The 18,461-nt window shown below is 38.2% G+C and overlaps 1 protein-coding gene across 1 annotated transcript in view; it reads left to right on the top strand.

Annotated features, from left to right (window-relative positions):
- The window catches only part of plch1 (phospholipase C, eta 1), a 48,967-nt gene that overhangs the window by 13,233 nt on the left and 17,273 nt on the right, over nt 1-18,461 (top strand). The window contains exons 3-10 of the mRNA XM_088012035.1: nt 954-1,197; nt 1,561-1,690; nt 5,639-5,809; nt 6,315-6,408; nt 8,684-8,887; nt 9,406-9,526; nt 12,019-12,190; nt 16,015-16,122. Coding sequence (XP_087868161.1) covers nt 954-1,197; nt 1,561-1,690; nt 5,639-5,809; nt 6,315-6,408; nt 8,684-8,887; nt 9,406-9,526; nt 12,019-12,190; nt 16,015-16,122 — 1,244 coding nt within the window. The remainder of the gene's footprint in view (nt 1-953; nt 1,198-1,560; nt 1,691-5,638; nt 5,810-6,314; nt 6,409-8,683; nt 8,888-9,405; nt 9,527-12,018; nt 12,191-16,014; nt 16,123-18,461) is intronic.

The raw sequence follows: 18,461 nt of genomic DNA, 5'->3' as shown, positions 1-18,461 counted from the left end.
ATTTCCAGGACTGAAACATGCAAATGGTTAGAAAGAAACAAAACAGCTGAAAGTTGCAGAAGAGCAACATCTTAGGCTTGAATTTGCATCCATGAAAAGAATATTTATACAATGATTTATCCAGGGAGGAACAGGACTGGAACAACATGGGGAGATTTTAAAGATTTCACCCACAAACCCAGTTTGCCTGTAATTTACCTCAGCGGCAAATGATCCCACAAATGGTCATTTTGAAACAGGGAAAATCTCATAACATTTAGACAGATGTTATTTCTGTACCACACTGTTGTCCTAATGTGTGAAAGAATTTGTCACCTTCCTCATAGTGTCTACATCACAAGAACAGCCTAAATTTTATTACATATTGTGCAAAGTGCAAGTCTCATTTTGTCCACATATTAGTCTGTCTTATACTTACGAGGGTTTAAGATGAACACAAAATGTCATGTTTGTAGCTTACACATTATATAATTATGTTTAGCCAATACAAAAGGTTATTACCTAAATCTAAGTTCGTAATTGTTTCAAGAATCCTGGGGCCAAAAATGATTTCCAACAGAGAGGCAGTTTCCAGAGGGTGAGGAGAAATCTGTCCTCTTCACCTTTATACTTCCACTTTTCCTGCACAGTTCACACCATCCCCGATCCATGTTGCCAATGACAACATGGCCGATATGGTAATGCATTTTTGCTTATTTTGGAATGACTCAGAACAGTCTTTTGGATTCAGAAAATTGCTTTTAAAATGAGATGCATAAACTCTTATAAAAACACACTACAAGGGCTGATTGAGGTTTATTCATGTTTCGTACCTATAAAAGGTTTTATGGAAAATCCTAATTTTCTGAAATTAGAATTTGTGTGCACTTCAACACTGGAGCATTTTAGCAGCGAGAGAAAAATGAAAAATATTTATTTGGTAATTATTTGTTCTTCCTCTGTTTTCTTTTTAGTCACCATAGATTCCCTCTACAAGGTGACAGAGGGCGGTCAGTCAGATATCTTCCACCGGCATGCGGACGGTAACTTCGATCAGGCTTGCTGCTTTACGGTTTACCATGGAAACCACATGGAGTCCCTTGACCTGGTGACGTCGAATGCAGAGGAGGCCAGAACCTGGATCACAGGCCTCCGCTACCTGATGGCTGGGATTAGTGACGAGGACTCATTGGCCAAGCGACAACGCACACACGACCAATATCCTTCCGACTGAATCCCTGCTGTTTCTTTTTCTTGTCACAACCGGTTTACAGAAAAGTGAAAAAAAAAAACATTCTAGGTCAATATCATTTTATTGACAGGTCCCTGTCTGCTGATTGGAAAGCGTGCAATCTTTTTGTCAAGATCGCTTCGCCGTGGCGTGATGTGAATTATTCTTTCAGCTCACGCAAAAACCGAGACATATCGTATGGCTCTGTATAACTTATCTCCGTCTGAGCTTTCATTTTAGTCTGGGTGTTTTGTCTCAGTGGGTAAACTCCCTGCACGTCTAAAGCGGGGAGATATTTAAAACTGCGCCGACAGACCTCATGTCCGGCTTCCTTAACGTGCGTGTTTCACGTGGATGAAGCAGACGTTCGAAGAAGCGGACAAAAACGGAGATGGCCTTCTGAACATCGACGAAATCTACCAGCTTCTTCACAAGCTGAATGTTAATCTGCCACGCAGGAAGGTCAAGCAAATGTTTCAGGTGAGAAAACAACACGGACTCCACGCTGCCAATGCAGTTTATTCCCATGTGCGCACAGAAATAATAAAATAGGATAAGGGATTAAAATTTTAAGACCAAAGTTTCAGTAAGTGACGCCACTTGGAGTCGACCATTCTGTTGACCTAAAACGTTCTTACTTTCTACCACATTGTGGAGATTGGAGTGCAAATTGATCATTTGAATTGATAGTTTTGAGTTGTAATTGGATTATGCTAGCCAGGTTGTAGATTTTAAAAACTTTTTTTTAAATTTCATATCTTGGCTTGTCTTGTTTTTTATAGTAGAAAAGCAGTTGTAGTAAAAGAGTCTCAAAATCAAAGGATGTGATGGCAGAAGAATTGACTCAAACGCTTCCACACAGATTACCTTGATTCTCGAGTTTTTGGGGGTACAAGTTTTGCAGAATTAATTCAGATGGGAAGTTCTAACAGATTAATGTCGTAATCCTAAAATCTTTCTTTCACAACAATTTTAGCAAAACTAGTTTAGCTAACAGTTCCCCCAGAGGCTCAACAAAACCGGTCAGCTGGAGATTGGTGAAACGTTGTTCAGCGAGTCTCATTTGCATTTTTATGTGAAAGACGATTGTCAAAGACTCAGCAGGAAAGAATCACCCAAAATTTAATCACAGTTGCCATTTCATGAACAGTGTGACAGGCTGAGATAAATGTAAATAAATGAATGGGGGTGGGGGGGGTCATCGAGGCGACCGACAGTACTGAGCAAACCAGAGGAGTGTGTGTCAGACTGTGTGTCCTGGATTCTTCTGTTAATGATAAACGGGAGCAGGTGTGACATGCGGCTGCACAGGTAAAGCCGAACGACAAGCAGTCAGCAGGGAAGCCACGGTCATTTCTAATTATATGTATATTTATTTGACAATGGTCTCACCGCACATGGAAAATATTTATAGCTTAGCTTACACGATGATAAGCAGGTGGTTAAAAGTGGGTGTGCTCTCATAAGGGCTGAGGAAACGAAGACCACAAAAACCTCTGATTCAAAACAGACAGTCATATTTCAACAGAAAGTTTGGGAAACTGATACAAAGTCTCAGTCAGAGGATAAACACAACAAACAACAGTTCTATAATTCATTGGCTCAGGGAGGCCCAATGAGATCTCTTTCCACCAATTTTAAATAATTAGTAGTAAAGCCTGTTGAAAACCATAAATTGTTTTCCTTCCATGTCCTAATTTTCCACTACGTTGTGCTGACCCATCACAAAAAATGGATTGTACTCTGTGTTTATGCTGAATGTGTGTCGAAAGGCTTGATGCATGAGAAAACCAATGCAAGATGCTGTTGCATTTTTCAACCTAAAATCAAGTTATTCTTAAAATTCATAAAACATTTTTGTCAGGATCACAATGTGTCTCTTAATAATCCAGGGGTTTCTCACAATCTTTAATATACAATATAGTTACTTTTTACATTTTGTGCCATAATTAAAAATACCCAAAGTCACTCTCTAAACTCTTCCATTTTCTATTACCATTATTCACTCGACAGAGTAGGTGACATGCTTTCCCCCCCTTTATCCCAGTGTAAAATAACTCAGTAAAATAACTCACTTTTTGGATTGTGACCAGCCTGAGAAAGTTGCGGCTTTATTTTCTCCAGTTTATGCTGTGATAGACAGTACCATGGCCATTTTAACAGCTTGTGCAGCCTAAAATACCTAAAATCTGTTTACTTTCTGTCGACGCATTCCAAGTCCATCGGACTGATTTATCCTGCTGCTTGCTTTGTGTTTAGATTCTGTGTGTGTGCGTGTGTGCGTGTGTGTGTGTGTGTGTGCGTGTTATGGGAGCACGAGGGAAGGGATATGTGGCGTTATTGGATTTGTTGTGGAGTCGAATGGACCCAGCGACATACAGTTAATATCAGACCCTGAAAAGATGCAGCAAGATGGGGGGAGTAAAATCAGCAGAATGCATCAATGTTTAGAGAAATGTAGGCTTAGAAAAGAAAAAAATAATAATTTGTATTGGGGATTTGTTGGTATTGAATCGCTGGTACATTTTGCCTGATTTAGTGAAATCAAGTGACAGGGTAAATTCAGGCCCTCAGCCATTCATTTCATACTTTTCTGAAAAATTTCAGAGATCAGCGCACACCATCTTTCTCTCATTGCTGCTATTATTGTGAGTGAGCTACAGATATGAATCGCGGTACTATCGGAGACGAGAAATTGCTCTCTCATACGGTTCAAACGATTTTTGGATCGCTTTTACGGATCCTGAACGGGAAGCAGTTGTTCGGACTGCTTTTTTCAGAAAAAGTGACTGCTTCACACAGATAGAATTCTGTCTCTCTCTCATATGACAGTTGGCTGACAGTTGGCAGAGAGCCAAGCTTCTTTTTAGAACTACAATGACTGAAGGTTAGAACTACAAACATGGCGGAACACTCAGTGTTCTCACTCAGTTTTAAGATTTGGTCTTAATCAGTGACAGTGGCATGTGAGGTATCACTTACATCTTGTCCTACATTGACTTCCTCCATTCAGTGCTAAACACGTCTAATAAATAAGAAAAATAGCTAAAATCTTATTTTAGGGAAAAGGCTACTTCTAGTGCACTGCTAAGGCTAATGCTAAGACTAATGCTAAGGCTAATGATTGGACTAATTAGCAACTGCTAATTAGCACTTAGTTAAGGCTAATGCTAAGGTTAATGCTAATGTACTGCCTTGCTTCCTATGCATTGCTATGGTAAGTAATACTTCAAAAGAGCAGAAGAAATCTTATGTTTTTGAACAATAATAACATTTGTTGTTAATCAGTTGCTAAGAGATAAGTACTGCTCAATTCTTGTTGAGTAGTACTTATTTTAAGTTAAGTAGTATTTCAAAAGAGCAGAAGAAATCTTACAATTAGCATTTTGGCTAATTTTAGCTTATACACTAATTTTAAGATATTGAATGGAGTAAGTCCATGTTAGTCAACATGCTTGTGACTCTCCACATTCTATTGAGTACATTGTAGCTTACTTTAGCATTGATGCTAATTTTCAGCATCAGAACGCTGGGTTCAACCGATGGGCACACTTTGGCAGGCCCCGGTTAAATTTCTTCAGAAAGTTTCTAGTTTCTATTCTATTCTACCTGAATTTGAAAGAATAAAAGTGATTGGGGAATTTGGAGAAACACTTGTTCACATCTGTATGACTGATCTAGATGGTTTTGGCAAAAATGAGAAAAAAATACATTTAGCTTATTGCCTACATGAATCCATTGTTGCAGTGAAGGTTTGACACAATAAATTACCAAAATAAATAAATAAATAAATAGGAACAAGCTGACCACAATAACAAATTTCAGCACATAAACTGAGCACAATACATTTTGCTCCAAGAATAAAGAAAGTCTAAGTTTTTGTCTTTTCAATTTAACAATATTTCATTTATTTATTTTTTGTTTTCATCTTTTTTGTGTTATTTTTCTTTTCTGTGATGGTGCTGTTGTCGGTTTTGTTGAGGAGGGCGGGGGGTTTGTGGTTTCTCTAAAGTGGCATTTTACACATTAAATCCTCTGTGCCCGACTGTCAGAATTAATCAACTTAATTTTTCATATGACTAAACTGTGGTGACACTGACTTTATGTTTACTCGTTCCTCGTGAGAAGGGAATCGTATTTGCTTTTCGGAGCCACGCAAACTGGCAGATAAGGCGAACGATGACACACAGACGCTCATTTGTATTACAAAATTAAAAAAAAGAAAAAGAAAAGCATTGTATTGGATAGATGACTGGTGAAGCTTTGATTTTAAAGTCAAGAACTTAACATGTTCTGTAGGAAAGCTGTTTTTCTTATTTAACATTTAAACACCAACAGGAACTCTTTCTTTCGTATCGATAAGCACTGAAGGTTTTATGTAACTAAAACAGTGTAAAATTAAAGAAATCACCTTTTCTCTCTGCTCAGGAAGCAGACACCGACGATCATCAGGGCACGCTGACGTACGAGGAGTTTTCCGTCTTCTATAAAATGATGTCTCTGAGACGGGACTTGTTTCTGCTCATGATGGCGTACAGCGACAGGAAGGACCACCTGACTGTGGAGGAGCTCGCCAACTTCTTGCGCAATGAGCAGAAGGCGAGTAAATAAACCTGGTGGAAGTTTCTCTTAATGTAAAAACACTTTCCCTTCAGTCGGCCTCTTTACTTTGAAATGTAACCACGGAGAAAAAAGCTTAATTTATGTTATTACGGCATAAGTAATTCCTCATTTGGTCTATCACAACTAAACTGACTTGTTTTGCTGGAGCTCTTGACTTGTTTCGTACGATTATCTGATTTATAATCAGTCATTTTTCTGTATTTAATTGTCCTCAACATCTATGATAATCCACATAAATTCTGTAAGCTAATTATTTAACCTTTCTATAGACCAATTTTCACATTATTCTAGTCACTATTATTAAAATTAGAATTAGAATTGACATTATTTTTACATTTCTGGATTTTTTTAAATGTATATTTGCATTATGTTTTTCTCTGTCAACACTTGTAAGAAATGTATGTCACTTGTTGTATTTTAGTAAGTAACCATGTTTTTTGTTGCCTTTTTTTTTGTCCAATTTTTTTTTTTTTTTATGTAGATGACCAACGTGACGCCAGAGTATGTTGTAGAAATTATCGACAAGTTTGAAGTATCAGATGAAAACAAACAAAGAGGCGTTTTGGGGATAGAAGGTAACGTTCTTGTTAGTTCTTCCCTTTCCAAAGCTTCTTTGATGAATTTACATTCAGGAGATGATTTTCTCTCATCCTGTTGTTTGTTATGGCTTTACTGTATAAGGCTATTTGTGAGTGAGCATTAAAATGACTCAAAATATAAGACTAAATGTTTATTTGAACCTATTTTAAGTGGTGAAAGCCATGCAGAATGACATCCGAGAATACAGAGAAATTCACTTCAAAACTAAAGACAGTTAGGACATTTTGAAATGAGCAGTATACCGTATTACTTAAAAAAAATAAATAAAATGTTTAGTCGTAAAACATAAAGACATCTTGGTAACAGCTCAAGAGTTTTTTAGGCTGAATGTTGAGCTTAAATTAACTTCATGGAAAAAAAGATAAAAATCAACAGATTTGAAGTACAACATGTGAGTAATGAGTATTTCTAATACATGCCGTGAACTACTGAAATAAATGAACATTTAAATTATAAAACAATTTATTGAGCTGCATTTGTATATTTGTGTTCTAGACTTTTTGACAAATGGAAACACATAAAAGCACTTTCAAAATAATTGATAAAATAAAGAGTTTTAGCCCTGATGATCTCCTTTCATGAAAGGTGGAGGGAATACGTGTCTATATTAAAAATATAAATTATTGCAACCTAATGAAGTGGCTGAAGGATGGCCCTGAAGAGGAAAGAGAGGAAGGGAAGGGCACCTGTACTGGGAAAACTGTCTGATTAAAATATGAGGCTTGTGGAAAATAGAAAATGAGACATTGTTGGGGGTGAGAATGGGAAAGCACTAATCTTAGTTCAATATCTAATTTGATGTGATTCACATTTCGCACGAATGTGTCTTTTAGATGCTAATGATTAAAAAAAACTGTGAATTAAAAAAAAAATCTTTTTTGCCAACCAAAGGAGCTACATGATAATTATTCTAAGGTTTTGCATAAATCAGACAATGACATGACAAATCGATGGTGTTTTGCACTCAGAAGTGTAAAAGTCAGCTTCTTTGAGATGATACGAATAATAATTTTTCAACGAAACACTCTTTGTGTGTTCTGAACCGAAATCCGAGCACAGAGGTTGAGGCTGTGACCAACTACCGAAACTGTAGCAAAGATTTTAAACGCCTTACGATCGCCCATCAGAGTGACTGATGGTGATTGATATGGAGATTCTGCAAATAATTACACAGTTGACTAATCAAAAAAAAAATAATAATGTAGAGATTCAGTGAATAGAAACGCACGAGATATGAAAGAGTAGTGTTCAGCAGTCAACTTCAGATTTCATTTGCAAATTTCACAACAATTTTATAAATCATAATCTCTCTGCAGCTGAAAATCCTCCACAAATATATCTGAACAAATTTGTTTTTCCAAACCATGTCAAATGTATTTCTTTGAACTTTTATATACATGTAAAGCTTATAATAAAGGATGAAGGTCAAGCTTTTATAAAAAGAAGGCGTTTTTTTTTATATAAGGGCTGTTGCACATAATATAAAACTTATCAGCACATTCTTTGGATTCAATAAGAGCTCTTCTTTCTTAGAGTTATCACCATTTTTTTGTGAAGAAACGGGAACATCCTGTCACTTTGTGCAGCAAAAGCAAAGAACAACCTTGAAGAAGAAGCAGAAACTTCTTCTTTTAGCTTTTTAAACTTTTCAACTTTTGAATATCGAATGCAGAGCAGTGAAAAATTTTTTTTTTTAAACAAATTACAGTAAGCTTTCGTAAAATTTCACATCTTTCCATGATTTACATTTCAATATAGTTGAATCTCCAAAAAGTGAGTTTAAGATGCTGACATGTCTACCACATCTCAATTCAAAGTGACCAAGTCCATGAAGGAACCACCTCTCATCCATTTATTTACATTTTATCCTGCTGCTGATGTCTGAATATGAGTGCGGCGTTTACTGCCACCCAGATATTTCCTCCTGTTGCAGCTCTTATCTGCTCTCGATCTGTCTGATGATGCTGCTTGTTCGTTAAGCCGAGCTCAACAAGACCGAAAGTGGTGGGATAAACAATGCCACGGGGAATCGTCTCGTGTGAATAATAAGTGTGTTTACCTCATTTCGCTATCTCATAGTTCTTCGGAGTTTATCGCCTGGCAAACACATTGGCAGACAGACAATCACCATGTTAAGCATGACATAAAAGCCCTTTTTTGTGGACGAGGGGAAGCGTGGGACTCGGTAGATGCAGATGGCGCACGGTCTGGTGCAATTCCAAGCCGATTTATCTTCTTTTGTTCCTCCAGGCTTCACGAGTTTCATGCGCAGCCCGACGTGCGACATCTTCAACCCTTTGCATCACGAGGTGAACCAGGACATGGAGCAGCCGCTGTGCAACTACTTCATCGCCTCCTCTCACAACACGTACCTGACCGGAGACCAGCTCCTCTCGCACTCCAAGACGGACATGTACGCCTGGGTGCTGCAGTCCGGCTGCCGCTGTGTGGAAGGTGCGCTCGCGTCTGCGTTCGTACCAAAGAAAAAATATGAAAAAGAAGAAAGAAAGAAAGAAAAAAAAACATCTAGTGGAAATTCTGTGTTATGTTAACAGTGGCTCAGTCAGGATATCATCTCTGCCATCTCACTTGTCATCCTGTCATGGCTCAGACAGAACAGCACCATCGTTTATGCTATTAGTAACACTCTGGGTTTCTCTTACTATGACTAATCAATATGTCTCCTGTGAAAATAGACTATTGCAATCCGTGTGTTTTTTCCCCTTGACTGCTTATTGTTACGACAAACTGTCATTTAAAACAAAAGTGTTAGTTGTTTTATTGATCGATGTGAAGAATCTTTTTTTTATGTCTAGGATGTTCCCTGCTATTTAAAAAACTAAATTAATAACCCCCCACCCCCCACCCCGAAAATAGTTGTTAAAACTCAGGATATGCTGCTGTTTCACATTAGAAATAAATAAATACTATTTCTGCCCAAGACTAATTTCTCTTATGTCGTTTTCCCACAGTTGATTGTTGGGATGGACCCGACGGAGAGCCGATGGTGCAGCACGGATACACCCTGACGTCCAAAATAACATTCAAGTCCGTTATAGAGACCATCAACAAATACGCCTTTATAAACAACCAGTAAGTCAGAGCTGCATGTCGCCAACTCTAGAGGATGAGAAAGGAAGTTTATGGGCACAAACTTTATTGTAACACTTGTTAAAAAAAATATTTTAATGTATGGAAATATACAATTGCAATTGAAATATACACTTTTAATTAACCGAGATCAGCGCAGCAAATGTTTTAAAGTGCTGGATTTAAAAAAAAAAAAAAAAAAAAAATGTTCCACTTCTAATCAGCTTTTCTGACAGCCTCGTCACAAACAACATGGCTGCTTGTGATGAGGCTGTCTGACAGGTTGGGTCTGATGGTGTCAGAGACAGGAAGGCGGTCAGCCCTCTGAAAAACTCAGCTTAAGGTTTATGCGGGTAAACAACCTGATGCCACGCTTTCTGTCCTGCAGTACTGACTGGTTTTACGCAAACATATCTAACCACGAAATTATATAAGCAAATAAAATACAAAAGCTATTAAAAAAAACATTTATTTTTTCAGGAACTGTGATTCTGGGAGTAATTAGCACCTATAAGTGAACCATCTGCTGAGCGGAGCGTCGTCTGGCTCCCCGAGGAGCGACTGATTGTCTCTGTGGGGCCCGACGGTACCTAAACAAAGTTGTGACTGATGCGGTTTCGTGCTGACATATTGGCCCACTTTCACTACTCACAGCTTCTCATCTTGGCAGTGGCTGAGTTATAAAGATGTTTATTTAATTCAAGTACAGGCACTGTTTCAACTTAATTAAGCCAAACGTTGCTGCCTCGTCCTGCCGACTGTTGGAAATGTAAAATTAGATTAAAGTCAAGTGTCCTAATTAAAGTTGTGCAGACGTAACAAGCAATTAACGCATGCTAGTAGTTTAAAAATACAGCGAGGTGCTTTTTTGTTGATTCGTCAAAAGCAGAAGAATTACAAAAAAACATTACATTTCTTAAGTGCATCTTTTTTTGGTGATTTTTTTTTATGTTGCCGTCTGAACTGCAAGTTAAATAGCTAAAGTCTGGTTGCAGCTTGTTGGTTAGTGTATTAATCTATTTATTTACTCTCACATGCTGGGCTGTGTATAAACACACACAAAAATAGTTTTTGACAGTTTTAAATGAATTTTCAATAAAGCTACATAAATGGAAAAAAAATCAGGTTACATGCAAAAATCTATATTTAATTAAAATGTTTCAAATCCTCTAATATGTAACATGCATAACTGCTTCCTTTATTAAATACTTAAGTCTTCTGAAAACAAAAAGCTAAAACTACAAAAAATATATTTATATGTCATGAGTTTAAAAGCTGTTTTTTGTGATTGGACAGTCACTTCCTGAAGAGTTTACTCAAAATAACACAATACTCTCTTTTTTTTAAGGCACTCTGAACTTTTATCTTCCAAAACGTAATTACTCTGAACCCTGAATCTGCCCTGGGTTGTTTGTTGTGGGTTTTTCCCATGTTGGAGCTGCTCATATAAATGACCTTTTTATATAAATTATTCACGAAAGATAAGGTCATGTGACCTGCTCCTTCCTGCTTGACTGCAGCAGATTGTTGCCAAGTGGGAGAAAGGAACGTAAGAGATTCACTTTGCAAAAGTTCTCAACCTTAAAACTTATCAAATGTTCACAACAGCTTCATTGTGACTTGTTTAAAGTGTGAAACATAACGTAAAGTACCCCCACCAGTTAAATTTCTATTTCTTTTTTACACTTGTGGATGAGAAGATGGGGGATGCGGAGGTTAAAGAATGGTCCCAACATAATTTTGTAAAGTACTTTTTTAAGGACATATTTGTTCATCTCTGACTCTCCAAAGACAACACTCACCTTTACTAATTAGAAAAAAATAATAATAATCTGAAATTCTCATGAACTCACGCCTTATTAATTTCCAATCTGTCATAATACTGAGAGATTAATAAACTCAACTCACTTTGCCTTATCATTGTCTCCCTTGTGTCTGTCCTGCTTTCTGTTTTCACCAGAAGTCAAAGCTGTTATTTTATCCTCATGCTGTTGTGATTATAGCCTCAGGGCAACATTTCACTGCAAAAAAAAACAAAAAATCTTACAAAGTATTTTTGTCTCGCTTCAAGTGCAGATAGCCTAGTACTCTTAAAACAAGACAAAGCTAGCTTACAAGCAACTTTTCAGCAAACTATCACATTTTGTTTTAGGTCAATAATTTCTGAAAATAGACATAAAGTAAAAGGACGTTTAGATTTTTCTACCTATGGATAAAGAATGTCTTGTTATAGGAGGAAAAAATCTGAGCTACTTTACTGTTTTGTGGAAAAGGTAGATTGATTGTTTCTTTGGTGATGTGACACTCAGAAACATTACTACATTTACAAACACACACATGAAAATACCATAGAAGAAGAAAAGGTGCATCCCAACAAATGTGAAAAATCAAACTGGGAGTCTTTGTTTTCCCTATGCTTCTGATAAGTATTCAGGTATTTTTTGACAGTTTTGAGCAAACTTTCTCTCTCTCTTTTCTTTTTATCCTTCCTTTAGATATCCGGTGATTCTGTCCATCGAGAACCACTGCACCATCCAGCAGCAGAAGAAGATTGCCGAGTACCTGCGGGAAATCTTTGCAGACAAGCTGGATGTGGGAGAGGTGCTGAGCAGAGACTCCAAGACGCTGCCCAGTCCGCACAGCCTGCAGGGGAAGATCCTCATCAAAGTAAGGACACATCAGTGGACACTTAATGGCGGGGCGGACTGGGCGTCTGTGTTTTTCATTTTTAAAAGCCACGAAATGGGAGGAGGACTTATTACTCACTTTTTCTACTTCCACCCTCCCTCTGGTTCCTTCTACTCAATGTGGAGAAAAAAGAGGAAGTGCTCATTATCTGTCGATATTTTTATTTATTTTTTTACCTAATGTGCGTTACCAAGGGTGGGGGGAGAGTGATCAGAACTGCATGGGCACTAATTACTTCCTGTGAAGAGGATGAGGAGAAGGAAAAGTGAGAGGAAAGTAGGTCATTTTATTAATCATAAATGGGACGGAGAGGAAGTGGAAGTTTCTGGCATAAATTAACTCGGCGACAGACTGCTGGCTTAAATATTTTGTATCGCATACAGTGCAAACAGCAGCTAATTGGTGACTCATTTGGGGTTGTCATGTAATTTTTTTTTTTTTCTGAATTTTTTTCAAATACTGACAATTTTAGCAATGGAAAAAAATAAATCAGTTTTATATTAAAGATAGAATGTGTAATAAAACTTAACTAAATATTTTTGTACCCAGATTAGAAATTTTCTTTTTAAATTAAGAGGCATGAAAAGCCAAATTTCAGGCAAATTTTCCTGAAACACAAAAGTTGTCACGAATTTCATTGAAGCAAAACAATAAAGAAGGAACAGTGACACTGAAAAGTCGGTGCAGGTTGTTGACGATTGCGGGAGTTTGGATGACGTTTGTGCTCAATGTTTTCACAAATATGAAAGTTGCACTGAAAAACGTTTCGCTCTCCAGTTATCTGTGTCTTAAGAAGTTTTCATTCGTAATTCTGAAAAATGCTGATGCTAATTAATCCTCCTTAGTTGCCTGGTGTTTGTAAAAAGTAAAAAAGAAATCACAAGGCTGCGCAAAATTATAAAGACGTCCCTCTATTCTTTTTACTTTACCACGATCAAACACTCAGACTTTGATGTGATTCTTTTAAAGTCGTCTTCAGAGTTATACAAGCCTTCTGAAGGGTTTTGCGTCATTAAAGTTTACAATTTTCCCTCTCCAGCACTTAACTCAAGCAAAAGTATTCACAAAGACATTTGGCACCTTACAAATTTCCCCTATCTTTACTTTTTTTGTCACATTCACATGTTGCGTATTATTTTCAAATTCTTATATCAGAGAACGACTACCTGAACAAAAGAAAGCAAACAATATATTTTGATTTCACTTATCAAGTGAAAAAAAGCAATCCAAACAATCAAGACAGGAGGTTGCTGCAGCCAATACTGTTTCATTTTATCTGGGAGTGTCTTTATAAAGGGTATGAAAGTTAAACTGTGTGGAATAAACACGGGTTCATTATGTCGACGCTCAAAGTCTACAAACCACAGATGGTCAGGAGTCTGGGTGCTGAACATTGAAATCTATCGCATCAAATACTCTGGACAAACTCCTAATTTTTTGGGTCAAACTCTGTTTTTTTTTTTTTTGTATCTTTAATTGGTTCAGTTAAAAAAATGATGTCTTTATACAGCCTACTGGTGACAAAGTGCCTAAAAATGTACTTTAAAATGGTAAGTTTTTACTGTTGTGGAGAGACGTTGTTTCATCCTTTGGGTTTTGGAGCCTAGCTTAAGCTTAATGGCTTAACAAGCAAAAATTTATTTATTTTTTTTAAATAGTGAAGTACTGACCAGAAATTGTTTAAAAAGTAGGTAAAATGACTTTCAGAAAGCCTTAAGAAATATTGACTCAGAGTGGAGGCTTAGTCTGAGAAAAAAGGGACCAGAAACTCTCAAGCGACAATTCTTGAGGTTTGATTTTATGTTGTTTGCCTCATAAAAACATACAAAAAGTTGATAAAAGTTAAAATCTGCAAGTGACCCGCAAATTCTCCAATCTTTTGAACTCAAGATTTAATTTTTACACCAAGTTAAGTGTTTTTTGTCTTTTTTTACATTTAACATTGAAGGTTTTCCTATTTATTACATTACCGAAGAACAGAAAGCTTGTACAGGGGCTTAAAGCTGAACGTACGGTCTGCCTTACCTGACAACATTGCCGAGGGGAGCTGGGAAGCGGCGTAGGTCCGTCTGTATGTTTATTTGAACGAATTGTCATGTCTGAGCCTTACATGCTTATCTCTCGTTAGCACCTGCTGCGCTCTGAACCAGACAGGTGCTCAGGAAGAGCAGCGGTGCGTCGGTGCGTTTGACATACCTGCACTAACGCGGTTAGGAAAATAAATCGGACGTTGCTTCGGTGGCATCAAACGTCACATCTAGATTACTGAAGGATTCTAACAATTATTAGATTATCAAATAGACAGTCTTCGTCTGTTGTGCGAAGACGGTCTGTATTGTTGGATTCCTGGTTTGTTCGCTTCAGGTCAGATGTCTGAAAAAAAAAGAGCGATATTGATTTTCTATAAAGGCCTTTTATTGCCCCCCTACTTTCCTCTCCTCCTTTCTGCCTCTCGTTTGCCCTGCGGGCCAGCAGAGCCGGGATGGCACAGCACTGCAGAAAGAGATATTTAATAAAAAGGTTTTTGAACCATCACACGTAGAAAGCAGGGTGATAGACTGCTTGTGGCAGCGGTGGAAGCGGAGGGCGGCGCTGCCTGGCCGGCAGGGCGGGTAAATGTACCGCAGGAAGCTTTAAGCCTCCAGTTTTTATTAGGAGAAGACGCTTGGAAAATCCTGACTCCCACTCACACTTTGAGAATGGCTCACTAATGGGCTTTCAGTGCGTCCAAATAGTTTCTTAGGGAGTTTCACGGGGATTCTGCAGATGTTTGTGTTTTCCTGAGTAAGAGATACAGTATGTGCCCTCTGGAGTGCCTAAATGTGGCAGAATTTGTTTTCGCTATGGCTGTAAATTCAGATAAAAGACCATCAGGGACACTAAGGTTACCTAGTGTACAGTGCTGTGAGAAAGTATTTGCTCCTTTACAGGTGTTGCATTTTTTATCAAGCCTAAATATTATCTTTGATGGTTATATGAGACAGATGATCTCTGAAAAATATCAACCTCCTCTGCGTCTTCCTCTGTGGCCCTAACGCCCATCTGCAGAGATAAACCCCTTGGTCAGAAACAACCAATCACAGCCAGGAGGAGGGTCTTAGCACTGTCTACGCACTGCTAGGCTACAGCGAGCTCCCTACATTCAGAACCTGTCCTGAATGCTCAGTCTCATTAGCATAGCCACCGATGACGGTTTTCCTGTAACAGTAAGTTGATTCTCCGCCATCAGCACATTGTTCAGCACGTACATGAGCATGACTGACAGCGCCAAGAGCTTCCTGCTGGCTCTGATTGGTTGTTTCTGACCAAAACACAGATTATCTGCCTCTCTGTCACGACATGGTGACTGTTTTAACAAATAATAATAATAAAAAAGCATATTGTTTATAAAAGTTACATACTGCAGCCCGTCATTGAACAATAGGAGAGTTCCAAGACAAAATAACAACGTTGAAAAACAAGCTGCAATTTCCCAAAAACACCTCAATGGGACTTTTTGGAAGATCCTGTTCCATCTGAAGTAAAACTAAAACAGCATTTAAGTACCGGAGTACCATATACTGACAGCAAAACATGACAGTGGTGGGAAAAGCGTAGATTCCCTCCTTCCTGCACGGAGGGATACGTAACACCGAATTGTTGGGCTTTTATTTTTAACCATCCCTGAGGTTCGACCTGCGTGGGCTTCTGCATGTAAACAAAACACTGAAGGGAGGGACCGTGCTGCCCTCGGCGTGGAACATCCGACGATCAAACGAGTGAGTTTCTCTCCTCTTCTTTCCCTCTATCTCCTCTCCGTCCAGGGGAAGCGCCTGCCTGCCTATCTGTCTGCGGACGCCGAGGAGGGGGAGGTGTCTGACGATGACAGCGCTGACGAAATCGAAGAGGACTTCAAACTCAAAAGCAGCAATGTAAGCTGCAGGAATGTGGCTGTGTGTCTTATGTGTTAATCAAGCATAACTTTTATTCAGTCCTAAAACGTCGTGGCAGTGAGACTCCCAAACATGTCAGCCATGAAAATGTGACACTTGAATCTCTGTTAATCTTTTATTTATAAGACTAATCTTCAGCTAATCTGTCAGTCATTGCAAAAACTTAATGAGCTGTTTCACGGCTTTGTGCATCTGCAACATTAACTCAGTTTTAATTTAATTTAACAGATTGTGTTATTAGATATCCCCTTTCATATTGATGACTGCGTGATGTGCGGCAGTGCGGCTGAGGCCGAACTAGAACACCGAGTTCTGATTTCAGCGTTGTTGAAGTTTTACTCTACATTTTATTCCTTTAGTTTCGTGTAAAGTGACAAAACAAAGACGGGCAGCAGATTTTACATGAATCTGTTCAGCACAGAGAGTCTCCGGCAGATGTGTTGAAATCCGCAATTAAAAGAGAGAAAACTTCATTGCTACAGATTTAACTTTAGATTTGTGTGGAAGTATTTAATCAAAAAACAGAAAATGCATTATTGGCAGGCATTTAAGACAAATGGAGACAGATGGATCCTTTTAATTTATTAAGATTTAAAGACAAATTTAACAAAAACAACAAATTATTAGAAATGCAAACAGATAATTTAGTATTTGAATATATAAAACGTAGAAAGATACATTTGTAGATCCCAACCATCCTGGTCACTTAAAACAGAATCTTCTGTTACATCAAAAATAAATTAAAATCTGCATTTGGTTTATCAGGCTGCTTTTTTTCGCTTCGTGTTTCTCGGCCAACAAATGGATCCGCAGCGTATTTTTCAACCCTGTACAGGCAACAAACCGAGGTTAGTTAATGTGATCTTGATGATGCTGCAGTGGAGATAACGACTTCAGTAATCGGCCAGCGATGTTTGCGGTAATCATTGTCAGCAATGTTTTAGGATAACCAAAGCTTAATGATGCAAGTAGAAAAAATAAAGAAAGTGAAAAGTGAAGGAGCGTTTTCATTTCTCTTTTGAATTCGCCATGAGGTTTTACACCTGCGTGACTAACATCGCTGACATTTTCACCGCAAGTCAGATTCACGCAGATCTCTCACTCGCTGTGCGCGCGCCGTTTTCACATTCATCCTTAGTCATCATGGTGTTGATATTGTCTGGCACTGAGTTCCCAGGAACATCCTTTCCAAATTTAAAATGGGGAGAAAGCACTGGTCTTATTCTCCAGTTTGGTTTCATAAGTGAGCATAGTGTCATGTCTCTTTATTAAACTGGCGGCGCGGCGCCACAGATGCCACAGCAGATGATCGTCGCCATTTTGAAAGGGATGTTGGCAGGTTACTGGGAGTTTCTGCCTTATGCTCATTACACCAGTACGCTTCCACAGCAGTGACTTGCTAGCGCTGCACCAATAGACTGACGCGCCTTTGTTGTGGAAAAGAAACTATTTCACCAAGCACTGTCAGGTGAAATCACTCAATCAGGTTAATTCATATATTGTGCACAATACAGAGAGCTTGTAGGACAATCAATAATGAAGCAGGTGAAAAGCTCTGCCAGGCAGACAACACATGTGTTTTATACCAAGGATAAGGAATTAAAAACAAGGTCTGGTTCTGATCCAGCTGTAGAAAACAACTCCCAGTAACCCAAATAGTTATTTTGGTGAGAGTTCACAAGCATTTAATATAACATGATGAGCAGATGTTAACTTGTAGTAATTTATTTTCCACCACACCCTTTATGCAAAAGAGACGGAAGTGGTGTGGAGAGAATGTATTTTGTTTTATTGCTGATGATTAGCATGCCACTGTCGTCTGACATTTAGTGCTCAATGAAATGAAGGAGAGACAAAGAAACAGAGGTACTACCGCAGATGCAGACGTCTAATTGCAGGTTGTCATGCTGCAGAATGACAGAGTGTTACTCATCCTCTGGGTAATTTATTCTTTGCCTTTGGACTCGCAGTCAAAAGTGAAAATTTTAGTGTGTTTGTCTCTTAGGTATTTCCTAGTTTTAAAAAAGAGATTATAAAGCCCTTAGACTTTTCACATTTTGCCACAATGCAACCATGTACTTCCAATTTCTTTTATTAGGATTTTCTTTTCCACAGAGACATTAGCTTTTCACTTGTCTTTGGCTTTCTTTTCTCTATTACTCTTACATAAACTCTAACACTCCACATCACCTGAAAATTCTGTGAGGAAACTTTTCTTCAGCAGGAATAAGAAAACTAATAGGAGTTTGTGGAAACAAGGGTTGAGATGGAAAGAAGAAGAAAAAAACAGGGCAATCTGGAAGAAACCTTGATTCAGG

This window comes from Poecilia mexicana, unplaced genomic scaffold, assembly GCF_051168715.1.
Source record: "Poecilia mexicana isolate PSO_F unplaced genomic scaffold, ASM5116871v1 scaffold_13, whole genome shotgun sequence".
Taxonomy (NCBI): Eukaryota; Metazoa; Chordata; class Actinopteri; order Cyprinodontiformes; family Poeciliidae; genus Poecilia; species Poecilia mexicana.
This window is presented reverse-complemented; position numbering and strand designations above follow the sequence as displayed.